The 26,658-nt window shown below is 39.7% G+C and overlaps 2 protein-coding genes across 2 annotated transcripts in view; both read right to left on the reverse strand.

Annotated features, from left to right (window-relative positions):
- The window catches only part of kifc3 (kinesin family member C3), a 62,433-nt gene extending 61,552 nt beyond the window's left edge, over positions 1–881 (reverse strand). The window contains exon 1 of the mRNA XM_041808493.1: positions 626–881. The gene's annotated coding sequence lies outside the window, so the exon portion shown is untranslated. The remainder of the gene's footprint in view (positions 1–625) is intronic.
- An 8,238-nt stretch (positions 882–9,119) lies between these two features.
- Positions 9,120–26,585, reverse strand: cngb1a (cyclic nucleotide gated channel subunit beta 1a). The gene is made up of 16 exons (XM_041780662.1): positions 26,414–26,585; positions 24,456–24,517; positions 24,266–24,368; positions 23,965–24,173; positions 23,817–23,867; positions 22,576–22,662; positions 22,306–22,370; positions 19,644–19,766; positions 19,139–19,280; positions 18,829–18,988; positions 18,480–18,577; positions 16,768–16,851; positions 16,503–16,621; positions 16,185–16,331; positions 11,324–11,501; positions 9,120–9,360 (listed from the first exon to the last, which is right to left on the reverse strand). The coding sequence occupies exons 1-16, from the start codon at positions 26,583–26,585 to the stop codon at positions 9,139–9,141; spliced, it is 2,022 nt and encodes a 673-aa protein (XP_041636596.1). The 3' UTR covers positions 9,120–9,138.
- Positions 26,586–26,658: the final 73 nt, after the last annotated feature.

Here is a 26,658-nt window from a genome sequence, read left to right on the forward strand (position 1 = left end):
TGCATGGCGCCTAAATGTAAACTTGGACTTGATTTGAAAAAGTGTTATTGACGCATCCCTAGTACAAAGCTGGTCCTTAGAGATGTGCTGAGTTATAATTATAGACTTTCAGCTTCATAAAACATAACCAAAGTGAGCCATAGGCTGAAATTATATTTCCTAACATTCATTTGAACTAATCTCTCTGTTGTAGTAAATGTCACTTATTGAGTTTTGCTGAACAGGCTGGGACTTGCGTCATTTCCATCATCAATAATCAATAACTATTGATATTATCCAGCCCTGCAGTCATCCCTAGCTCAGACACAAACACGTGTTGTCTGTTTGTGTATGTTGACCAGGTGAGGCCTCTTTTGTCACCCAGAGAAAAGAGAGAAAAGAGCTTTGAAGCTCTGCAGCGATGGAAACTGCTGGACGGCCGAATGAAAAGAGCCGCAGGGTCACACATGAATCAGATCTGCACTGTGTGACACTTTTAACCGCTGGTTCATATAAAGGACAACAGCTAAACAACACAACAGGGACAGCTGGGCCATCTGTGCAGCTGTAAGCCACAAACGCCGGCGGACATTGAGCCGAGACAGTCTGAGGACGAAAAAGTTCAAGACACCAAACTTTTCCTTACCTCTGGTCCCAAGCAGCGACTCCTCTCCCTCCTCTTCCTTCCCTTCTTCTGCTCTTTTCTCTCTGTTGTTCCCCACACTTTCTCTAACAGGAAGAGTCGAGGTGTGAAATGTGTGTTAAAAGTTTAAACTCGCTCGTCCAGCTCGGTAGTTCCCAGTTTTCCAGCGGTGTCTGCTCCGGTTGTCTCTCCGGTGTTCCGCTGCTTTCCGCCGCTAAAAAGTCAAGACTGCTGCTGGCTGGCTGTGCTGCCTTCACGGACTGTGGGACATGTGATACATTTGTGGGACGAGCACGCATGGGCGGGAAAATAAATAGGGAAAAGGGCGTGCCGAACTTGTAGAATCATTTGAACAACTTATTAAATATTATTACAGGATTCAAATTAAGTAATCTTTATTGACATTCATATTATGACTTTCACAGTTACATAATCTTGTGTGCAGTGGGTAAATAAATAGCATTAGCAATACTTTTAGCATGTTTTTTATTAACACAACCCTGTATCTCAAGATACAAATGCTGCTGTTCATAAGATATTAAGCAGTTTTGATCGAAAGAAAACAACTGAAATGTAGACTCCCGGTTATTACAGGAAAACGGTCATGTATGGAAGCATGCCCTTATGATGCTTCTACAAGCCTAACAAGCAGCATGCAATGTGGTTTAAAAATGCAAAAGTTTAAAACACTGCAGTTCCTGGAAGAGAGACTAGCAGAAGGAGGACGAGGGGGCAATCATTCCCCTTTGTACTCTAATGTTGAAAAATACCACAGAAGTTTCCTCTTGGATGCCTTTGTGGTAGATAAACATGACAAAGTGCCCTCGTAGGTGCACTCTAAGCTGAAATAATTTGGCAAAGAGCCCTCTAGAAGGCCACCAAGTGGACATGATTTGACAAGGAGCCCTCTTTGGTGCCCTTTAAATGGAAATAATTTGGCAAAATGCCCTCTTTGGCTTGACATGTGTTGACACACATGTGTCTCTCTACAGCTAAGGTTAAGCTCGACGGCATCTCTTTTTTACCCAGGCCTTTTCTGCCCCGGTGATACATCTGGACAACACCAGTGGTTTTGGGACATCCACAGCATGACCAAGGGGCTCTTGGCAACCCTGCTACCCACCTGAAAGGCCCTTTGGCCATTCTTACTCGCCAAGTCCACTCCCTACTCTGTCATAAAGGTATGGATTTTGTTACATTTTTTTAACAGATTATTTTTCTGTGTCCCTGGTCATATGATCCAGAGCACTATCAGGGTTGTGTCAATCCTCCTTCCTTCCAGATGTGCCCTCAGGTGGCTTACTTGCCACATATGCCTTACTTCAGCCTTGGTTTTTGGCCTAAACATGCCTTGAGTTTCTGCACAGCAGTTTTTTTTCCAGAAGGCTCCAGTACTGCCACAACACAGGCAGAAGATTCAACAAACATGTCACCTTGTCATATGCCATGTATTTTACCTGATGTAAAGAACCGGTGGCACAGTTTAACTGGTGTTGCACTAATAGGTGACACTCTGGTAAACATTGTACTTTACTGTTTGCTTCTCAATTGTAAGAATTTATCAATGCCTTCAGAAACATTAATATTAGCAGGAAAGAGTTTGTGGAGTCACAAAGTTTAAAGATCTGAATATTAGAAAATAAAACAACAGTGACATTGCAGAAGTATGATCAAAATGAAATAAATGGGAGCAGGCGGTTAATTGTGCTTTGTAACTCTGCAAACATTTCCATTAACTATGTAATGTTAAAAACTATCAATACCACAAACTAAAACAAGTCAGTATCGCTGTAGGCCAAGTGTTGACTGTGTTTGATGTGATCAGCTTACATCAGTGCTCATGGCAGTCTTTTCTTTATTTTCCTCTTGTTGTTTTCTACCTAGCTGCTGCCGTTGTTAAGGTGATCACTTTATTGTCACTATTTTTCATTCTCTTTAATGTGTGTCTCTTATGTGTGACAATCCCTAACAAGTACATTTTATAAACTTTGCTTTAACACAGTGTTAATTTGGGAAAGGTCAAAGTCATAGATCTTGTTTGTGTGAGGGTAGTTGTGTGAGAGGATATCGTCATAACTCTGGTCTTTTAAAATCAGCAACAGGTCAAATTCTCCTCTCAGTAATCAGCAGTGATGATAAAGCTTCCTGTATTCAGCAGCCGGTCTGCATTGTTTCTGTTTTCCCGCCTTTTTGGGGTTTTCTGTCTTTCCTCCTCTGCTCAGACGGACACAATGAGAGCTTCCTCTGCTTCCTGAACGTTTTCCCGACTTTCTAAACATGGGAAGTTCTACAGGATGTCTTCATAAAGTCAAGACCTGCTGCTTTTTGATCAGAGAGCTCAGCTGACCAGCGCCCTCCAGCAGGAAGAAAACAGCTAATCATGAACTCCTGAAAAGTGTAAACGCCGTCACATTTACCTGGGATCCCTGGATGTCAGCGTGACACTTTGTACATGCCCTTTTTCATATTTCTTAATGCATAGCAGAGTTAAACAGCATGTTTAAAAGAATAACTACTCTGAAAATGTCTCCTGCCTTTAAGTCAAGGTTTCAGACCACACTAGTGTATCAGTGCAGCACTTTCCCAGAATGCCTTGCCATTAATGGCAAGATTTGAAAATTACAACAACAATCTAATATAATTTAATGCTGATTCTATGCATTATGTTCCTTTTGACTTTGAACAAACAGTGACTGCCGGTTATTACAGAGTGCCAATCATATTATATAACAGTGGTTCATAAATTGTGTTGAAGGCCTTATGGTGCACAATGGTGAGTACCTTAAAGCTAGTCTGGGTGTGTCCTGGGAAGCATACATAAGTATTACAACTATACACAACAAAAGACATGTTTCCATGTGTTGAAGAGGCTATTTTGGCTGGATATGGATACTGTGTGCCTTTAGATTTTGGCCCGATCTTATGTGTGCCTCCTTATGTTAAAAAGTTTGAAATCCAGTGCTGGAATGTCATTAGCAGATGCAGATGCACATCTGGTACCCACATCAGTTTTTAATGCAGCACTGCATGAGGAGTCAGAGGTCACAGGCATTCAGTGTTGGTTTTGCCCCTTAGGTGCAGAGATTTCTCCACATTCTCTGAATCTTTTGATATTGAGGACTGTAATTTGTTGCAGTTGCATGTTGTGGAACATTGTTCATGAACTGTTGGACTGTGTGCTCATGCAGTTTTTCACAAAACAGAAAAAAAAAACAAAGATCCAGGCATTTGGGGACGCCTTGGATGCTGCATTCAAGTCTGTGTCTGTGAATGGTGGGAAGTTGTACCTTGGAAGCATAAACCATTGGTCCTCTGACTATGAGGCTGAGATCAGAGACTTGGACTCACCCATGGGGCGATAGGTGCACTTCCAGCATAGGGGTAAGCAGGCGGAAGTCAGAGTCTCTTTGCCCTTAGTCCTACCAGTCTTGCTATACTCTTGAGGTCTGGACATTGACTGATGGCCAGAAGATGGCTTCATTTTAGCATATTTTTGGGTAATGTTGGTAAGACCCTGTGTCTAATGCTGATGTGCTAAGGAGGGTGAAGATGGGAAGGATCAGCTGCTGGATACGGGGGCGGCCCTGCATACTGGGTGCCCAGGACTTGGGTGGGTTGGACCAGATCTCAGGAGTAGCCATGTGCGCAGTGGAGGGATCAGCTGGGAGGATATGTTGAGAGATGGAGCATTGGCCTGGAGGATTGCCATCAGGAAGCCTGAGTAGTGTTTATTTACAGAAATGATAATAATCAAAATGTGTCTAATGCTAATTTTCACTTTTATGCTGATGACACTGAAATCTGCTGCTCAGCCCCTACTCCAAATGAAGCTCTTTCTCAGTTACAACTTGCTTTCAATACTGATCAACAAATTGCACCACAAAAAGCCACTGAGCCTTCCATCGATCTCCACTTTTCAGGGTTCACAGATTGAGTTTGTTTCATGTTATAGATACCTAGGCATTTTGATTCCATCTTTTACTCCTCACATTCAGCAACTGGTTAAGAGGTTAAGCTGAAACTGGGTTTTAATTTCAGGATCAAATCCTGCCTTTCTTCTGAGTCTAAGAAAAGACTGGTTGCTGCCACTTTTGTCAGTGTTGGACTATGGAGATGTTTTGTATATGCATGCTTCATCTCAGAGCTTACATGCTCTAGACACCGTGTATCACGGCGCTTTGAGGTTCATCACTAACTTTAAATCTCTCACTCATCACTGTTTTATTGTTTGAACATGTGGGCTGGTCTTCTTTGTCTTCCCGTAGACTTAAACACTGGTGTATTCTTATCTATAAAGCTATTTGGGTCTTTTACCTTCCTACCTTCTGACCTACATCAGTCTGAAGACCTCTGGAACTTTTAATCTCCAATCTCTTTTCTTACCGTCTTTCCCCAGGGTCAGAACTGAACTGAGAAAAAGGCCTTTAAATTTGCTGCTCACTTTGCCTGGAATGATTTACAGAAAGACCTAAAACTTAGTGAACTGGTCTCATTGGAAGCTTTTAAGAGGAGGCTGGTTGACTTGGAGGCAGTCAGATCTGTCTGCAAATGTTTAGAATGATGTGTTTTATTGTAGCTGGTTTGAGCAATTACTTGCTCCTTCTCTTTCAGTGTGCTGTTGTTTGACATCTTACTTGTGTGACTTCTTGTTGTTCGTCTGTAACTTTGACTGTGCTGCTGCTCTCTTGGCCAGGACACTCCTGAAAAATAGATTTTTAATCTCAATGAGGTTTTTTTCTCCTAGTTAAATAAAGGTTAAAATATGCTTTCATACCTGACCTGAGTCTTTTGCAATTTGAAGAAACTGAGCCTTTCATTGGTGCTTCTTTTATACTTAATCATAGAACTGTCACATGGTAGCAGTTCACCTTCTTACCTGTGAAATGTTCCAGGTGTTTTTGAGAATTGAACAACTTTCCTCATTTTTCCTGGTCCCTATCACAACTTTTTTGTTGCAGGCTTCAGGCAGGCTGAATTCAACTGAATATAGATGACAGGATTAGAAATACACTGTATTCGGATTAAATTCACATTTTACACATATTACTAATATGTCTGATTAACATTCTAATAAAAATGAATCACACATCAACCTCAACACAACTCGGTTTTAATTAATCTGGAATAAAAACAGTGAAGGACACAGCGAAGCTTTAAAGAGTGAAACAGCGCCCCTCTGTGTTCACACTGTAGACTAACGTCACTGATGTCTCAGCCTCCTCTTTGCCTCTCTTCTTTAAAAAGAAATAGTGACATTTCCACAGTTGGCAAAGTTAGTCTGCTAGAGAGTCATTTTGAGAATAAAAGAGTAAAGAAAAGACAAAGAGGATAAAAAGGAAATGTAATATAAACACAAGAGCTGCTGATAAAGCCTATTTCTGAACCTTCTGGCTGTCATCACAACCCAGATTTTTAAAAAATGTAAAATTTTAATAAAATAGAATTCAGATGCATATGACTAATTCATAAAAACCCTGTACTAACATTGACAATAACTCCCTCACATGAGTGGGAGTGATCTAAATATCAACACTGATTTGTGCGGAAGAGAATCACAGTATTGATGATATTCAGAATAACAAATCAACCCTGATGGTGATTTTACTTCTAAACATCAATTCAATAAATGAGCATACTCAAGAAAACAGTTACCAAAAACAACAGATTATAAAATTTAGCTAGATCCAAACACTCACGGCTTGTTTTTATGGTTACAATAGATAAGCTGCTTCAGTTTATTTACATTTATTTATACAGTGTGTTTTTGAAGTTATGCTGCCGGTGATAAAGAGGCGGTATCAAAATATTCTCCTACACTAACCGTAACAACACTAACAGCTACACTGATAGTAACTACACTAACAGTATCTACACTGATAGTAACTACACTAACAGTTTCTACACTGATAGTAACTACACTAACAGTATCTACACTGACAGGAACTACACTAACAGTATCTACACTGACAGGAACTACACTAACAGTATGCACTGATTTGGCCAAAGTGTAGAATGTGAACTAATGCAAGATCAAAATGCCCTTATAAGGTGCTAATGCCATCTAATGTTTGCCTGTTTTCCAAGACTAGAAACCAGCTAAGCCAGGCCAAGCATACTGAAAAATATCAAGAGTCATACTACATACTACTGCTGAATGCAGTACTGCACATGACATTCTGCAGTTGGCTAGTATGTAATAGGCAGTTTGAAAAACAGTCTATTTTGTGATTCAAAAGTACCAGCTTGATAAATAAAGACATTAATCTGTGTCCATAGATGCCGTTTTTGCACCAGCAGTGTTTACTGTCGCTACGTTGCAATGTTTACTTCTGCTTTTCTCTGCAGTATTGCTTATGTCAGTGTTTCCCAACCATTTTTCCTTGGAGCCCCCCTTACATGTACCTAAGAAAAGCAGTGCCCACACCAGGACCAAAGAAAGAAGAAAAAGTGACACACAGCCACAAAAAATCAACAGACTTTAATTGTTTCATGGATAATACCCTAAAAAAGGCCTATGCATGCTTTCTTATCAAAAGGCATTTGTATAAACTACTTAATTACTGCTTTGTCATGGTTTTAGTTTATATTTTGCAAATCAAATTTTAGCAGCCTCAGAGCAGACAAAGCCTCACGCCCCCCCTAAGTTTTTTGGTGCCCTTTCTGGAGGGTCCTGGACCCCAGGTTGGGAACCAGCGGCTTATGCCATTCTTCAGTAACTCTTTATTTTTCCCTTCATTCAGGGAAATATCAGCAAGGCAGCATGAAAACAATGAAAAGCAGTGGTTCTTAACTGGTGGGTCGGGACCCAAAAGTGGGTCACAGAGCTCTTTCCAATGGGCCTTGAATGTGTGTGAGGAAGGAAAAGTTTTGCAAAAGGCCAGTGATGTACAGAAGCCCTCCGCATACAATGGTGAAACTCTTAAAATTTAGTAGAATAGTTTTCTGTGATATCCAGCACATTTCATTGTTTTTCTCAAGATTTCAACTCATTTATCTCCTTTTTTGGATAACAAAGTTGGTTTTCCCAAGATAATGAAGTTATTTCTCGAGAAATGGACAGAATTTCCATGTTGTCTTGGGGAGGGGGAGTAAAAAGGAAACAAATGCATGCATGCAGGGGCGTTGCTAAGGATTTTGGGCCCCCAGAAAGAATATTACACAGGGCCCCCCTTAACTGGCTAGCCAAGAAACAGATGTTTTGTCACATATAACAATATCTATACATTTTAATGTATTTTTTAAACCTTAATTTCCCCATTTATGAGCAATATTTTTACTTCGGTTAGTATAACTTTACTTGCATTATTTGCAGCGTTGGACTATACCATTTGAACATCTCTCAGGGAAGAAGGGAGGATACGAATTCCAGTCTTTTGACCAATTCATTTAGTCACTTTTGATTCAAACACCATTTACTGAGAAAAAATAAATAAAAACACACTTTTCATTGCAGGCTTCTCAAGGGCCCCTCCCTACTGTGGGCCTGAGTAATCAGTACCCCTTTTCCCCCCCTGTGCTACACCCATGCATGACCTTTTGTAACTAAACAAGATGAGCAGCAGCCCTGCTCTGAAAGTTGAGCTGCTTTACTGGGAAAATGCTGAGCTATATTGGCTCTGTGTGGAGATTTAACACTGCCAGTGCTAAAAAATGGCATCTGTGGACAGAGACACTATAATAGGAACCCATGTTATCAGATTTAATTTGTTTCTGACACTCGTTCCTGTCATGTAGTTAGGTCAAGCTGTTATACACCCCATTTTACAGTACTTTCTAAGTATCAGGTGTATCAGTATTAATACACCTGATACTCTCTACAGTTCAGCCTGAGCAGTATACACAGGGTATGACTGTTGAAACATTGTAGCATGTTTCCTCTGACTTGTCACGACTGATAACATTGAAATAAAGAAAAGACGATGAATGCACCAACTCTGATCATCAAGGCTTCATTGTAGGGTTCATAAACTAACAATCAATGGTAAAGTATTGATCCCCCACCTCTTATATACCATCTCTGCTCTCACTCTCTAGTTGGTTTAAAAACAAAACTTTAAGTTTACAGAAGAAACAGTGCCCTCATTAGTGTCATCACCTGTATGTGCATAAAGAACATTTACATAATAAATTCTACCTCCTCTTGCCTCTCATCATTGGCTCGTTAACGCCACAGAAACTGACGTACTTGTGCCTCTAAGTTTTTCCATTTACTGCATCTCTCTTCAGCTGTATAAGGTGTGGGAAAAGGGTCGAGTGAGGGGAACAAAAGACCGTATAAGAGGCCAAATGAGGAAAAAACTTAAAATTCTCAGATTTTTAAGCTGCTTTGGCTTTTTCCCTACAATGCTCTGGTTTAAAAAATGCCTAAAATCAGAAGGATTCATTCCCATGGAGAATTAGTCCACCAGAGAAGAATAAGTAGGACAGTTTGTTCAAAGGAGGTAGACCTGAAACCCACACTTCTCCTCAGGACGTCACAGAAAGGCATTCTGGGAAACAGAGTCCATCCTGTCTGATCACTCCTCCCCCGTCTTTTTCTTCTCCTCCTCTCCGTCTTCGGGCTTCACCTCCACAGTGAGCAGCTCCTCGCCTTCTTTTCGTGGTGTCATCCTGATGATGACCGAGCTGTCGGCAGTCTCTGACACGGTGTCATCGTCGTCCTGAACCAGAGCGTGAGGAATGGGAGAGCGGCGGTGCACTGGAGGTGGAGGGGGGACTGGAGAGCCAGAGGAAGGAGCCTAGGAGGGACAAATAGATGAACGGTAATCTTGTTCTTTCATTCATTTTTTCAGTTTCATTGCCTTGTTTTCTCCTTTAACAATTCTCTGCTATTCAACACCAAGAACACAAACACACCTCCTTCCTTCCTGTTTTTGGCACAATTTTCTTTTACTTTCAAAATAAAACCAACTTCACAGGAACATACTGTTGCTATCAAAATTACTCAACTCTTGGATGTTTTACCCCTTCATTGATTTCATAAATCAATCAGTTGACATGATTTGGCTTTTTTTTTTTTACAAGAAATGACAAAAAACCTCTTTAATGTCAAAGTGAACACAGATTTCTGCAAAGTAATGTCAATGAATAAAAATGTATGCAAGTTAAAAAACAGTGATAATATTCCATAAAATTCCTCCCTTCAAAGTGACTGACCTGTTTCAACAGAGGTCCTGCAAATTGATGCTAGTAGTCTAACAACTGGTGAAATGAAGATCACCTGAGTGCAGTGAATGTGTATCAAGTGATTGTACTATAAAGACAACTGTGTCTCAAAGGTCCAGTCACTGGTTAATCAGTATTTCTGGCTACCATTACACAATGAAGACAAAAGAACATCCCAAGTTACTCAAAGAAAAGGCTGTTGAAAAGCATATGTCAGGGGATGGATACAAAAACATTTCCAAGGCACTGAACATCCCCCAGAGTTCAGTTAAATCCATCATCAAGAAATGGAGGGCGTATGACACGTGTGAAAAGCTGCCTAGATCAGGCCGTCCTCACAAATTGAGTGAGTGTGCAAGAAGATGACTAGGCCACCAAGACACCTATGAGTACTCTGAAGGAGTTCCAAGCTTCAGCAGCTGAGATGGGAGAGACTCTGCAGACAACAACTGTTGGCTGGGTTCTTCATAACTCAAAGCTTTATGTGAGAGTGGCAAAGAGAAAGACACTGTTGAAAAAAAACTCAGATTAAATCACTACTATAGCTACCAAAAGTGGTGCTTTCAGGCCACCAGACAAGACACTATGTTTGGTAGACACCAAACACTGCACATCACAACAAAAACATCATCCACGCTGTGAAGCATGGTGGTGGCAGCATCATGCTGTGGGAATGCTTTAAGGCAGCCAGCTCTGGAAGGCTAGTAAAGGTAGATGGTAAAATGAATAAATATAGAAAAATCCTGAATGACAATCTTATTTAGTCGGCAAGAGAACAGGGAGCTTAACAGTTTTTAGACATAAGTAGGGGACCCCTGGGAAAATAGTTAGATTTGAGTCTACTTTTAAAGCTCTAAAGGGCCTGACTTCAAGCTTTATTTCAGAGTTATGAGCTCCCTGTTAGCCTCACTTTTTAAAAATAATTTTTATACACTTACTTTTTCATGATGTCATCTTCTTATTCCTTTATCAATCTACCTGCCTTTTCATCTCCCTTCTATCATTATTATTTGAATCAAACCAGTGTTAATCAACACAGTCAAATAACTCCAACACTGTAAACCATTTCACCCAGAATAGAGTTGAAATTCCACTTTCAGAGTGAAATGTTTAACTATGAAATGTTTAACCCTCTTAAAATCAACACTGCAGTTTTTGCTGTTTTTGGATGTGATGTGGAAAAATTCTTTCCCCATGTGCTACTGGGTAGTCAACAGAGGTGGAAGAAGTACAAGAGCATTGCACTCAAGTAAAAGTACAGTTACTCTGGTTAAAACTTACTTCAATAGAGGTGGAGGTAGAATTATTCAAAATGTGCCCCAAAAAACTCCTTGATTACAGTAATTTGAGTAAATGTACTTAATTACTTGTACTTTCCCTGCTAAAATCTCAAAGTATAAAAAGGGTACCAAAGGTATTTCCCTCCTCATGAGGCAGTTTTTCAAATTTGCAGAGTCAGTTTGTAAGTCTCCACCTGCTGTCTGTCAGCGGAGTAGCATGAAGCCCACAAAGCATAAATGTGACCTGCTGTCTCACCTCTGATGCTCTGTAGGTCTTCTGCAGTTTGGCAAACGTTCCCTCCATCCCGGCCTGCTCCGTCACCTTCAGTGCCGCCTTGAACATTTTAGGGGTGTCTGGTCTGGGCGGGATGATCTCCACCCCCTCTTTAACGCCACTTTTCTCATCTGGCTTCTTATCCTTCGTCAGCATCGTCCTAAACAGACACAAAGATGGGTTAAAGTAAAACAACGAGAGCAGAGACTCATGCTAAGTACAAACTTAAAACCAGATCCACAGCAGATTCTTCTTTTTCTACACACACAGTTACATTAAACCTTTCCCAGACGGACAAAGACGACAGAAATCTCACCCTAAAACACTAAAAAAGGGTTAGAGTCTCTCACCAACACCTAAAGCACATCCATGCGCTCTGCTGCAGCACCATGATCTGAATGAGGAGCAGGAGGAGATAAACGGAGAGCGTGAAGATGAGCAGCAGGGCTGCTCTGACCCTGTTCTCTGACTGTCTAAACCATGAAGATTAGAGCCTCGTCTAATCCTGTCCAGGACGCGTGAGGCAGATCAGACAAAGGAGACGGAGAGGACGCAGGGTAGCACAACAAACCAGACAGATAGGAGGGCATTTCTTACATTTGCTTTTTTATTAGGTTTAAAGATAATGTTTAACTTTTTAATGTCAGTTTGTGTTGTGCAAAGAAAAGTGGATTTTATTTTAAAGCAGGATTTATGGTTAGTGAGGAAACTTCAGGGCTAACTCAGGGTTTTGAGTTCTACAACGGTGGTCCACTTCTAGGGGTTAATCACAGAGGTGACTTGATGCACACCTAACCTTGTCCTGAACTGGTTTTGTTTAAGATACCAGTTCCTGCTGGCCTGTAAGTGAACTCACAAATCAGAATCAGGAGGAGGGACAGACTGGCAAATGCTTTGGCTGCTCCAAAATTCTTTTTCCTCTGAATGACATTCATAAACTTGTTAATATACCAAGAGAGGCCATGTTTTTGTGACATCACTCTCAGGGTAGGAAACACTATGTATTTCAATTTTTATCAGAATTGTGTTCAGATTGTGACTACTTTTTTATATATTTTTTAATTTGTCATAAAAGTGATGACAAAGAGGATGCATACTGAACAAGGCCGATCTTAAAGATGGGAGGGCCCATGGAGGTTAGCAAAGACACAGTCCATCCTAAATTTAAGCATTAATTACTTTTTTTTTTAACCTAAATTCCCATTATTACATATTAAAACAACTAAAAATACATGTCTTATTTGTTGTTGCCTGTTTCAAAATGTATACCAGCTCTGCTTGAAATTAAGTTTTGCAATAGAATGTTGTGGGTGGGCCCATTTTACTAGGACTGTAATGTCATTATTTACAGCCACGCCGAGACCTGTAGTTTATTTTTTATTGAATTTGTTCCAAATCTAAATGGAGCCAGACCCTGGAGGCGAATAGTCTCTTTTCCCTCAGTCGCAGTGGGTTTTCTCTCTAAAATAAAGGAAGAATGTTAACAGGGGGCCTGGTAAATGCTACAGATCCAATATAAATCTGTTGATATTATTAAATGCCATCTGGGGAGGGTTAATTAACAAGCCTTTCAGGGGCCCAGGTCTTTCTGTGGGCATGTCTGACATGGAAAATCCAGACAGATAGGACCACATTTAATGTTAAAAACATGCTAACCTGTAGTCAGGAGGGGTTTAAGACAAAAATACATCCTTTATGATGACAGCAGCCAATTATTTCAAACTAAACCAACCTACAGGGCCTGTAAAAGTATTCACCTTCTCAGATGTTTTACTTTTTTATTGATTTTAAAGACAAATAATGGTCCATACAATTTGTCGTTTTTTATAAATAAAAAGACACCTGTGTCTGGAAGGCCCAGTCACTGGTTTATAAGTATTCCTGTCTACCATTACATCATGAAGACAAAAGAACACTTCAATCAACTTAGAGAAAAAGTTATTGAAAAGAATAACTTAGGAGATGGATACAAAACTTTCTTTCCCAGACACTGAAGATCCCCTGGAGTTCAGTTAAATCACCATGAAGATATTAATCTGCCTAGATCAGGCTGTCCACACAAACTGAGTGAGCGTGCAAGAAGGAGACTAGCGAGAGAGGCCACCAAGGAGTTACCTGCATCTCTTCATTGGCTTCCAGTTACTTTTAGGATCAGTTTCAAAATTTTATTTATCACATTCAAGGACCTGCATGAGCTAGCTCCAACACATATAAATAAACTACTGAGTCTCTATTCTAGCAGTCGCCATCTTCGATCGTCTGATCAGGGTCTTCTAACAGTCCCTTGTTCTAATTTTAAATCCAGTGGTGATCGTGCATTTGCAGTGGCAGCTCCTAAACTTTGGAACAATTTTCCTGTTAACATCAGGTATGTTGGTTGTGTTACTTTTTGGGGGTATGTTTGTTATGTTTGTTTGCTTATCTGTCTGCCCTTTTAGGTTTTGTGAAGCACTTTGTAACTGTATTTTAAAAAGTGCTATATAAATAAAGTTTTTATTATTATTATTATTATTATTATTATTATTATTGTTATTATTATTATTAATTCAGCAGCTGACATGGGAGAGACTCTGCATACAACAACAGTTGCCCTTGTTTTTCTTCTTTTTCTTCACAGAAGAAAGAGGCATGTGGGAGACTCCCCGATCGAGTGAAATAAAGTTCTTTGGTCTGATGAGACCTAAATGGTGTTTTCTGGCCATCAGAGAAGATGTTATGTCTGGCGGACACAAAAAAAAACGCACATCATCACAAACACACCATCCCCATTGTGAAGCAATGTAATAGCAGCATCATGCTGTGGGGTTGCTTCTGGGCAGCCAGCCCTGGAGGGCTTGTAAAGATAGAGGATACAATGAACATCGCAAAATATAGAAAAATCCTGGAAGAAAATCTGCAGTCTACTCAGACCATACATACTTGTATAAACAACAGCAGGAAAAGGTCAACATTCGTTTCATCTATTACAGCAACTCTGATGTTGGCACAGAATGCAGCAGCTCATGATCTGACTAGATCCAGTAAATGTGAGCACATTACTCCAGTGTTGGCCTTTCTACATTGTTCAGGTTAGAGCAGACTTTAAGATGCTGCTGCTGACTTTAAAAAAAAAGTGAATGGCATTGCACCATCACAACTGTCTGATTTGGTGACCCTGTACATTTCTGCCTGTGCTTTGCATTCCCAAGGGATTGGGCTTTTGAGTGTCCCAAAAGTCCATAAAAAGGAAACTGGAGACTAATAATGCTCATGCTCTTTTCATGCTCCAACACTGTGGAACAATCTACCTGTGGACGATAGGCAGGCATCATTAAATGTTCTTACATCTGTTTTTAATCTGTTGTTTAAATCTATGTGCAGCACTTTGATTGAAAACACTTTATAAATGAATGTATTATTATTATTAGTAGTAGTAGTATTATTTTGTATTTAAACTCCATGGTTTCATAGGCACTTTTCTTGTGATTAATGTCACTGCTGGTAATGAAGCAGCATGACTGCATGTTCATTTGGGAGTTAAACCAGAGTCCTGAAAAGCCACGCCCCTGAGCATCTGTGTGGATTGTCACCAGGTAATCCAACACCAATTAAAATGACACACCGGGGCATCTGTGTGTGTCCTGGCTATGCTTGTTTACACTAAGGTAAAAATTAGCTGGCCTCATTATGTAGAAGGCAACAATCAACAATTACAGTGCATTCAGAAAATACTCAGACCCCTTCACTTTTTCAATTTTGTTATGTTGCAGCCTGATGCTAGATTAAAAAATATCATTTTAATCTACACTCAGTATCTTGTCATGACAAATTGAAAATGGATTTTTTTAAAAACTGCAAATTAAAAAAAACACTAACATATCACACTGACATAAGAACCTTTGCAAAACTCTGACAATTTAGCTCAGGTTCCTGCCATTTCTCTGGAACTTTGCTGAGATGTTTCTATACCCTGACTGAAGTCAGTCCATGGCAAATTAAAATCATTGGACATGAAAAAGGCACACACCTCTTGATAGAGGTCCTCACAGCTGACAATGCATATCAGAGCAAAAACCAAGCCATGAGGTCAAAGGAACTGCCTATACAGCTCAGAGACAGAGCACAGATCTGGGGAAGGCTACAGAAAAATTTTGCTGCATTGAAGGTTCTCAAGAGCACAGTCGCCTCCAGAATTCTTAAATGAACGAAGATGGCACAACCAGGACTCTTCAGAGAGCTGGTCAACCAGGCCAAACTGAGCCATCAGGGGAGAAGGGCCTTAGTAAGAGAGGTGACTAACAACCGGATGGTCACCCTGACTGAGCTCCAGGAATCCTGTGTAGGGAAGGAAAAAAGCTCCAGAAGGACAAACATCACTGCAGGCCTTTACTTGATGGCAGAGTGATAGGTGGAAGCCTCTCCTAAGTGTAGAAACATAAAAGCCCATTTGTCTTTCATTTGGAGATTTTTTAAACCCCAAGATCTTGACCAGGTTAGCTTCACAGACTATTGCTATAGAAACTGACTTAGAAATTTAGTTAACTCTCTCTCTGTACTGGGCTTCATTTACCTCTCATATTTGATTTTACTCAGAGTTTCTCTTATTTCAAGAAGAACAGACTTGGGGTTTGAACTAAACCTGCTTTGTAAAATGGGCTTCTAGATGTCATCTTTTTTATTGTTTTGATTTAAAGCATCCTGGTGGAGAAATTTACATAATGTGTGTTTTGAATAAAAAGTCATGCACATAACTAAGAGAAAAAGGTCAAGTGATTCCTTCCTTTCTACAAACCTGGTGTTTTTATGGAAAGAGGATTTTACTATCATTAGACCTCAGCATGTTGGTGACACAGTGTAGTCTTACTTTGCCTTCTTTCTGAGGAGTTTTTGAGACTCAGGGTAATGAACCAAAATCTCTGCCAGGTCCTTTTTATCCAGGATGAAGAGGTTGGCGAATCCATGAGCCTTCACGTTGGCGGTACGTCGGTTTCCTCCGCCCCCTGCCAGCAAACTGGCCAATCAAAAAAAAAAATAAGGGAGCAATTATCAGCTTTGATTCAAAACAGAAGCTGAACTTCTGTAACAGCAGTATATCCATTTTGTCTAGTGAACTCAGAAACCACCACCTCCACCCTCATGCAGATTACAGACAGATAACAGGATGACAGGAAGCAGCTCTGACCTGATCTCTCCAAACACCGAGCCGGCTTTGATGGTCACAAACACCGTCTGCAGGTCAGGACCACCCACCACCTGGACTTCGCCCTGTTTGATGATGTACATCTCCCTGCCGATCTCCCCCTGGAACACGCAAACACAGTGCAGGTTAAATTACTCAGGACGTTTGCACAGCTTTAGTCAGACTACAACAATAATTTGACTTTTTATCACTGCTTGTAAATGCACTGACTGTTTCTGTGGTTTACCTGTTCAGACAGAGTATGTACCTTTTTACAGACGAAGTCTCCGGGCAGGTAGACGACAGATTTGAGCCTCGTCAGCATGTCGAACACCATCTGTCTGTCACAGCCCTAAAGAGAGGCAGACACAAACAGATGGTCACATCCAGATTTTATTCAATGAAGCCTTTAGTAGAAATAACAAAAGAATCAAAAGTCAATATCCACATAAAATCCATTTATCTACATTTTTTTCTGTGGGTAAAAACATTCAGTATTTTTCTATCAGTTTATCTTTTAAAAAATTACAGTGATTGAAATCTGCCACTAGGGGGCTCTTAATCAAAACAATAACAAATGATGACATTAAGAGAGCATGAGTTATTTTATACTCAATGATCCATATTCATGTTGGTACCGATAATGAAAACCACTAAGACAAAAATTGATGAGATCTAAGTGAAACACAAAAGTAGAATCTACTTTCTATATTAAATACTTCTTTTATATTAGCATAGAGTCAGTCAGTCTGTGGCACTGCTGGGGTGTAAGGAAGCCCAGTCTGCTCTGATAGCAGCCTTCAGCTCATCTGTGTTGAGTCTGGAGATTCTCTATTGGGTTCAGGTCAGACCAGTTTGCTGGTCAATCAAACACAGTAACACCATGGTCAGTGAACCAGTTTCTGGTAGTTTTGGCTTCACTGTGGGCAGGTGCCAAGTCCTGCTCGAAAAGGAGATCAGAATCTTGGCTGACAGCGTTGACAATATTCTAATTTTTTGAGATGCACCTGTATATTCACTGCTTACTGTCAGGATCGATGTTTTTTATTTTACACACCCCGTTTTTTTGTCTCAGTGAGACAAAAAAACAAAATCAATTTTATTTAAACTGGATTGATTTTTATTCTGAAAACCCTGAAAGAGTTCTGAAAGAGTTCCCTAGTATACCTCTATGTGCCTTTGGTGCAAACTTGTCTCTAGCAATAAGATGTGGACATGCTGACGTAGTGCAGCAGCAGGCAAACACAGTCAATGTGGAATCTATGCACAGTACAGTATAGCTATGGAGGAGAGTGGAAATTATGGGAGTGACCCCCTGCTCCTCCACACTCCAGCCCCTGATACAAGCTGTTTATACATTCATCGCAACTGTAGCCATGATTACTCTCCTACTCCTCATACTTGAGGTAATGTAAGAACTCAAAAAATTACCTTAGATTCAGCATTTTTTAGAAAATTTGCACATTTTAGGATAAAAATTCTACAACAAATAAACTCCTAGGCTCTTTAAATAATTAAATGCCTTTATTTTCACAGCACCATCATGCAGACCATAAAAACAGACTCTGATGTCTCTCTGTATCAAGCTTTCATCAAAATGCCTCAAATCAGGTCAAGGTGTGTTTTTAAGGTCTACATACATAATCATGTCATGAAAATAAAGGCATTTTTAAATGTTTAAAATCAGTTGGAGTTATTTCTTTTAAATTCATTGAGTACATGAATCCCATACCAAGGAGCACCTCCAACATTTTCTTTTCTTTGTCCATGAATGAATGAATGAATGAATGAATGAATGAATAAATGAAACCTTTATTGTCCATGAGGAACTCATCTTTTTTAGTGTTTTTATAATTCTACATATTGCACCTTTAATATCAATGGTATGCATAGTTTATCTGTTTACCTATCAAGTTGGCACAGGCAAGTAAACATGAAAATATTTTGATTATCTTTGTGTATTTTCTTTCTCCTCCTGACCTGAAACAAGGCAACTTTACTGACGATGGCATAGTTGACGTCCACGGCGATGTCCAGCCTCATCTTGGCTGGAAGTTGCACCAACAGCTCCTGTTCATCTGTGGGAGAGATATCATCTTAAAATTTTATGTATCATGCTTAAAACTCAAATCAGGTTTAAGAACACGACCAGACAAAGTCCTAAAAAAGATTGATTACTTTTAACAAAATCAGGTAACCTAGCTTTTCTCCTACAAACTCGGCCTTCGCTTAAACCAAATGAACTCCTAGTGATGGACTGGTCACCTTTAAGCACATGCCAGATCCTTTTAATGACCCCAGTCTGTAACTGCTACTTCCTGTTTCTTACCCAGCATGCCCTGGCTCTTCCAGGTGTAGTCGTACCAGGTCTTGATGCGGTTCTGGACCTCCCGGGGGATGTTATATGAGTTCATGTACTTGATGGTGCTGTCCATGCAGGCTCTGTAGTAGTTCTCCCCGGCTGTGGCTGCTCCAACAACATCTCTCATCTGAAAGACATTTCAACCAGTAAAGAACAACCGCTACGGTTAGTGATCATACACAAAGTTCTTTAGCTTCTTAATCCTTCTTCTGCTAGATTTTTCTCTTTTGTTACTACGATCAGAAAACAGTAAAATGCAGTTTGATGTTGAACTGACCTGACCGATCATGATTGAGAAAGCAAAGACACCGACAAAGTAGTTGATGAGCTGGAAGCAGATCTCAAACACAGTTGTGGGGTCTGGTAGTCCTCCGATGGTGATCAGCGTCTTCACAGCAAAATAGTAACATCGGATGTAACTATGGGAAAAAAAGCACAGAAATATCTGTCTCAAAATGTCCAATAGCTGTTCAAAAAATCAACTCTCAGGAATAATAGCCTAATACAGGTTATACAGTGCCTAAAAGATGTATTTACCCTTTTATCAGTTTTCTAAATCAATCATGGCCGATATAATTCGGCTTTTTGACAAAAAAAAATCACAAAAAACCTATTTAATGTCAAAGTGAAAACAGATTTCTACAAGTTAATGTCACTTAAAGAATAAAACGTAGATGAAGCACACATTTTATAGGCACTATATGAAGAGTGCAATGTAAGCCTCAGCAGAACAACAGCCTCGGCTCCATATAATTGTTCAGAGGATGACCATAGGATCTTACGCGTTGCCTTTTCCATTATAGACCCACTTGGTCGATCCAAGTCCTTCATAGTCAGAGCCCCAGTAGAAGAGACAGGCATTGATGTGCAGAGAGTAGAGCAGGTAAGTGGAGGTTCGAATCACTCTAAAACACAAAAACAACATCAATGAGGGTTGTATGTGTTTCAATAAAACACATTCATTCACTGAATTCCATGTGGGGTTCCTCAAAGATCATCATCTGAATATTTAATTTTATTTTAAAGCTTTTCCTTGAAAATTTTCCAGTTTTAAAGCTTTATGTGTAGATGCTACTCAAGTTTTACATTGGTGTGACTGATGACACTCTACAGCAGTGATCACCAATTGGAGGCCTGGGGGCCACATCAGGCACCCCATGGCTTCCCATCCGGCCCTCGGAGGATAATTACAATCAGGAAATTTGTGAAGGACAAAATATGGCATGCTATTGTTAAATGTTTTTTTTCCTAAAGTTTAAATAAAACCTTCAACTTAGTGACTTTTTAAAGAAGAAGCAAATAGGTTTTGCATTTCTTTAATTTGGCATGGTATAAAAACACTTGTCATTCCTGTCTTGATTAAAGCTGCTTTTTTAAGGCTCTTTGAGAGTACAATTTTCCTTTCTGAAAATCTACACAAAAGATCGGTTTCCTGCATGTTTATTTGACCAATCACGGGACAGCTTATTAGCATCAAACTCAGTGACAGACATCAAGAGGGCTCCAGAAATATGTATCTAAAATATCTCAATCGCCCTCCTGTGGCTGGCTCCAGCATAGGTGATAAGCATAATGCCTCACTGCAAAAAGCTTAAAGTTCAATCCATTTTCAAAAGAATTTCTACTTTCACAAGAATATGTTAATTCGACCAAATTATTGATTTTAGTTTATTTCAGTGTCTGTCAGGAGAGAGCTGGCCCTTGTGTGAATGGAGTTGATGACACCTGCTCTACAGTCTGATTTTATTCTGCTGGAGGCAATCGGACCTTAAATCATATCAAGCCTGTCTGAAGTCAAGTCTGATATCTAAATCTGGCCTAAATCAGACGTGAAATCATGTGTTCAGCCAGCCTATGACATGATCAATTTACAGATCATTCATATTTAAATAATTAATCAAACAATCTATTTAACCAGGCATTGTCAAGGGACATAGATTGCTCTGAAGTAGCATGAAGCAATGCTAGATCTTTTAGCCCATTAACGACACTTTCCATTATGTGTCAGCATCAACCGAATGAAATAAGCTGTACATCCACTTTTATCTCTTAGATAATATGAATTTTCTTCTAATAATTGTCAGTGACTTTTGAAGTGTAATTTTCCTTGAAATGCACATTTCTACTTTGTGATAAAGCTCATACCAGGTGTTAAACTAGCACAGTCTGCTAACGTTAGCACAGCTAGTATTTGTGGTGCAACAGAAGGCAGGAGTCGGCTAGTCCATGATAAAGTCCAGAGACAATTTAAGATGGCAGCTATCCTCATCAGTGACTGTTTTCAAGCCCAGAAGACACCAAGACACTCTGGCTGCAGACTCAGTTCATTTCTGACGACCTATCTCACAGACGGTTCGTCTGAGACGCTGTTTATCTCAGAATGGTAATACATGCCTTAACTTTTGAAATAAAATCGAATTACACTTTCATTTATGGTTACGGTAAGGATGATAAATGTCAAAAGTAAAAAACCTGGCCTGCAAAACATAGTTATAAAACATTTAATAAAGTCTAATGCTGTTAGCGTAGATTAAGCAAAAAAAAAAAGCTACATAGCTAGGTTGCTAAAACTAAGCTTATAAAGCAGCTATGTAAGCTATGTATCTACAATATCTTAGTATCTAAATTAGCTTTAGCTATGTTTGCTAAGGATCATGTAGCTAAAACTAACTTAGCTATGATAACAGATCAATGTAGTTTATGTAGCTCATGTAGCTAAAACATGAAACTAAGCTCACAAAGCAGCTATGTAAGATACATTAGTATGTTATCCATGTAGCTACATAAGCTTTAGCTACGTTTGCCAAAGCTAACATAGCTACATTGGCTTATGTAATAATGTTAATTACGTAGTTAGCACAGCTATTTCAGCTTTAGCTAAAGCTAACAAAGCTAAAGCGAGGGGCTGTTTCTACATCTACCTCTAAAACAGGTCAATACATAAATTAATCCCATATTTGACACCGACGTCTGTTTTATTTATGAAATGTTGCTCAGTCTGTTGAACTGGAAATATGTATTATCGTCAAACTACTGCACTTCCATTCTGAGATATACGATGTCTTGGATGAACTGCCTGTGAGAGTGGCCGTTATTTCCCCAGACAGCAGAAAATATCCATGGTATGTGCTACAGCTTGCTACTCCACATCACATCGGCTTTATAAAGGCTGATGAGCTAAAAGGAAGTCCGAGCCTATGAAAGTAAATATGATATAGGCTACATTTAAGCCCATTATTCTTCCTTTGGACTAGTTAAATGGTTTACGATACTACAGTACACTGCTCCTAATATTTTAGCTGATGGCTTGTTTAAAAGGCCTGACATCTGGCTTCTTGTTGTGGTTAATCCAAGTTTTAGTGTTTCAATGAGCAGCGTCTTTCTCTTGTTCAATGATATCGGGTCATTCTTGTGCTCTTCTGTTTATATCAGGACTCTCCTTACCTGTAGATGTAGGCTTTCTTCATCACTGCTTCCATTCTGTCGTTAAACTCAAAGAAAACCATGTACTAAAGGAAAAGAAGACAACATCACTCAGACTGGTGCTAAAATCTATATTAAACTGAAATTAGGATATGAGAAAGATTTGGATCTTTATAAGAATAATAGAACAGAATAGAATAATACAGAGATGTTACTGCTCTGTTTCACTGTTCTTAGCATATGAAGATGTCAACATATCAGTTCAACCATGAAACTGAAACCCAATCTGACCTTCAGCAGGCGAGGGAATCTCAGCAGAGAGTTGACTCCGGTGAAATAATAAAAAATCTCCATAGGAAACAGACTGATGATGTCCATCTGTAAACACAGCAGATACACATTTCCAGGCTAAATCAAGCTCTGTATACTTTAAAAGATGCTATAATCAGAAAATCACTTTCAGGAAAAAAGTATACAATGTCAAGAATGTCTATAAATGTATATAATGTCTCTACCACATTTTAAAATTGTGATAAGTTTCAGAATTTCTGTAATTATTAGTGATTACTGTTTCCCGCTTCTTGTACGACCTTATCCTGCACACAGCTACAGCCTCATTGTCCTCAAATGACTAGTCCACAAATGTTGTAGGTTAGAACTTTGCAAGGTGGATACGCCTGATGACAGACATGGAGTCAAATCCATCTGCTTTACAAAGTTAACAGTGAACACCTGGCTACATTTTTTTAAGAAAACAAGGAACTAGAGTAGGTAGAAAATTATGGCATTAGTTTTACTGTAAAATCGAACTTGTTATGAATTGAAAAGGAAATAAGGTAACAGTAAAAGGATAAATCTTTGATAGCACGGGGTTCCAATGACCTTTGATCTCTCCACTGAGATGTCTGTGAGTTTTTCAAAACTGAAATAAGGCATTAAGGAGCAGTGGTGGACTTATTTTACATCACTGTAGCTGCAGTGTGACGCTGACATGGAGGGTGAAAGTGGGCTGAAAGGGACAATAAAGCATGAAATTAATGCTATCAAAATAATGCACTAATAATGGATCTTGATCACATTATGATCAGTGCATTAATACTGACAGCCCTAACAGTAGCAGGGTAGACTCCATTGTCTTCACAGAGAATAAACAGACACAGACCCCATGCTGGTCTCCTCCTCTCTTCTTGGCAGATTTGCAAACCATTGATAGATACTAACACCCACTGTGTTAGACTGTGCACATAGGGAACTGTGCTCAGGCACAGAGACAGAGACAAAACTAAGAGCAGGAAGACAGAAAGCAGCAGATTTATTCATGAAGCAGGAAGTTCAATGTGTTCATTTGGGGCCTTAAATGCATTGTGGATTATGTGTTAACGCTGCCCTACATGTATTTATTTTTAATAGTGTCCTTATGTGATGACTGAGAGAAAAGCTGAATCTATGAAATCTCTTCTCTCATAAATAAACAGCAAGCCAGATTGTTGAAGTACTTCTCAGCTTTATCTCCCACACAGGACTGTTCTTACCTTGAATCTCTCTGTGGTCATGTAGTTTTCTCTCATGTCCTTTTTGTCACACTAAAAACCAAAAATTAAAACAGGTTTAGAAAAGCAATTTGAACATAAGTCAAATTAGAGAGAGAGATTTATTTAAATTAACGTTGATGCCACTGACCACGATGTCTCCTCCGCGAACGAACTGCAGTCTTGGCTGAAAGACGAGGATGTCGAGGATGTAGATCAGGTCGCAGCTGTAGTCCATCAGCAGCCACAGGTGGATGTTTTCTGGGGTTTGGTAAGGAAACGCCCAACGGACGGGGATCAACCACACGTTCCAGTTCCATGCTGCCACAACGAAGAACAGCCAGATCACATAGATCAGATCTGCAGACACAGAAAGTGAAATTAGTCCTTCAAATAAAAGTTGTCATAGATCTGTTTGAGTTTGATGTACGAATGCATCTGTCTTCACTCACCGGTGTAGGGGTCGATGCTGGAGGGGAAGCGGTACTCTATGACAGCTCGAAGCCAGTCAGGCATCAGGGGAAGTTTGGGAAGCTGTGGAAGTCTGGGAACTTTAACTGGGTATCCAAGAATTTTGCAGGGGAGCTCCCACTCCCCCTCCTCCTCTTCTTCTTCTGCTGCTGCTGCTGCAGGAGCATCTTCCTTCTTCTCCTCTCCTGGAGGAGGAGGAGGAGGAGGAGGGGCAGGAGCAGCTTTGGTGGGGGCTGCAAAGATCAGACAGAAACAATAATGATAACAGGTGTTAAACATCACCGAACACACACAGGACGCTGAATGAAATATGTTGAGGGAGGATTTGAGTCACATTTCACTCAGTCATTCCCACAAAATCAGAAACAACCAAAAAGACGAGGTGAAAAAAAAGTCATTTTATCAATGATTTAAATCTACAGACACACCCACAGGATTAATGTTGATTAACCTTCTGTGAGCTCAACATGAAAGAAAGATTGCCCGTAAATATTTATTAGCTCATTTTCTCTGCTGGAATCCTTGGCTGTTTTTTCTTATGTGTGCCTAAAGGACACTAGAAAGTTTGTCTGTGTAGGTTTTATTCATCCAGGTCATGGTTAGTGGATCCTAGTCCAAAGGAGGAAACTTCTTAAGAAGTAAAGAAGCCTTTGGAGGAGAGGCAAAATGTCATCAATAACCTCAGTCAAGTCCAGTTACTCATTTAGACCAGGACTTAAGGCCTTTGCACACCGAGTTTGGTTTTTTTTCGTCTGAATTTTTTGCATGTTAAAAAATTAAAATGGAGCAAATGCTCTAATCATGCTTGCACAAAGACACCTAAACTTTCGTCCATTGTTGTTTTTTCAGGACAGGTCCAATTTTAGGTCATCAAGTCATGGAGTCAATGGATAATTGATGATTCAGAGCAGCGCCTGTTCCTTTCTTCTTGCTCGCTCACCCCCCTCCCCTCTCTCTCTCTCCCTTTTGCAGTAAACCTTCACTTGATCCAGGATGATTTCTGTTTTGCAATGCAAGCCTGTACAATTTGCCACATTCTACAAATTCATTCTATGAATCTTAAAGGCAAATGAAATGCAATGGACTCAGTGTACAAGGCTCGAGTCGACATCTTTTCGGGTTAAGATTAAAAATAAAGGAATTCTTAACTGACGGACCGTGTGTGAAGACCTTTAGGTAGACAGTTTGTATTAATATCTTGTCAGTATCACTTGTGAGTCAGCTGTACCCTTCAAAAAAATGAAACTAGAGTGTAATATCTTCATAAAAATGCATCTATGCATTATATTGTGCTCATCTGGCTGCAAACACAATTGGCTCCGTTCGTTCTCCTCTTCCTCCATTCTACCCCTCCCAACCTTTTTTTTTTTTTTGTCAGAGAGAGGCCTGCACATTCTTTTTCTACAGGAGCTTAGTGACAAACTGTATCATTAATAATAGCAGTAACTTTCAGACTTTTATCTGATTTATTGGGGTTTTAACTTTATTGTTTACACTTTCTTTTTCAAGCTATGTGTGCTATGAGTGCTCACGTTTCATTGTAAGTTTCTTCTGCTTTTGGTGCTGTTTGCTTTATTTGATAAAAATGATGAAAGGTAATGATTAAAAGACCTAGACAAAACGAACTGTGGTTAAAAACCCCAAAGTGCGGCTGAAAAATTGCAAATGAACTATTTGTAGGTTGGTTCAACCATTCAATAGACCATTCTTGTTTATTTCTATCATGACAACACACTGCATATCTTTGACACTTCAGCAACAACATACATTTTTAAGCTGCTTTTTTCTGTTGCAATGCAATATTACATTCCCAAAGGTAATATTTTACTTGTCATACTTCTGATGCTCTATAATGACTGCAAAGAACATTCCCAGGTAATTAAAATTACACTTAACAGCTGAATTGTAGGTATGTTTGTTTCCTTGGTTAAAACAGTTTCAATCAAAAAACAGGAAAACTGGAACCTGTTGTTTTTCTTTTTTATTCTGACAAACAGACAGTTATAATGTACCTTGGTCCCTTACACCGTAAAATAGGACAGAAATTAATAAAGTCATAACCAGATTTATAGACAGAAGATGAACATTAAAGTGAACACATCTGCATTAGCGTGTCAGTTATCACTTACAGGCTGAGGGACTTTCTCCCTCTGACTCGTCTGGGTCCACCAGCCTCTCTTTCTGGCGCTCTGTTCGACCCTTAAACAGCCGGACGAGCTCATACAATCGGTCCTGTACCACCACGCTGCCCACGCTGGCTGCTGATAGCGGCCGTGTCCTGCAGGATAAAAACAGCAGCATGTATAGTAAACACAGAGGTCGGAGGAGATGGAGGATGAGGACAGATCATGTTTGAGTGCTGTTTCTCTCACTC

Source organism: Cheilinus undulatus, linkage group 1 (genome assembly GCF_018320785.1).
Source record: "Cheilinus undulatus linkage group 1, ASM1832078v1, whole genome shotgun sequence".
NCBI lineage: Eukaryota > Metazoa > Chordata > Actinopteri > Labriformes > Labridae > Cheilinus > Cheilinus undulatus.

What these genes read in the sequence shown, in the direction of transcription:
- cngb1a (XM_041780662.1), bottom strand. Translation starts at nt 26,585, where the DNA reads ATGCTGCTGTTTTTATCCTGCAGGACACGGCCGCTATCAGCAGCCAGC. An exon ending in GTAAAGTTGCCTTGTTTCAG is followed by an intron (nt 16,852 to 18,479) that starts GTCAGGAGGAGA and finishes GCCTCTCTTTAG; the next exon opens with GGCTGTGACAGACAGATGGT. An exon ending in GAGACTTCGTCTGTAAAAAG is followed by an intron (nt 16,622 to 16,767) that starts GTACATACTCTG and finishes TGCGTGTTCCAG; the next exon opens with GGGGAGATCGGCAGGGAGAT.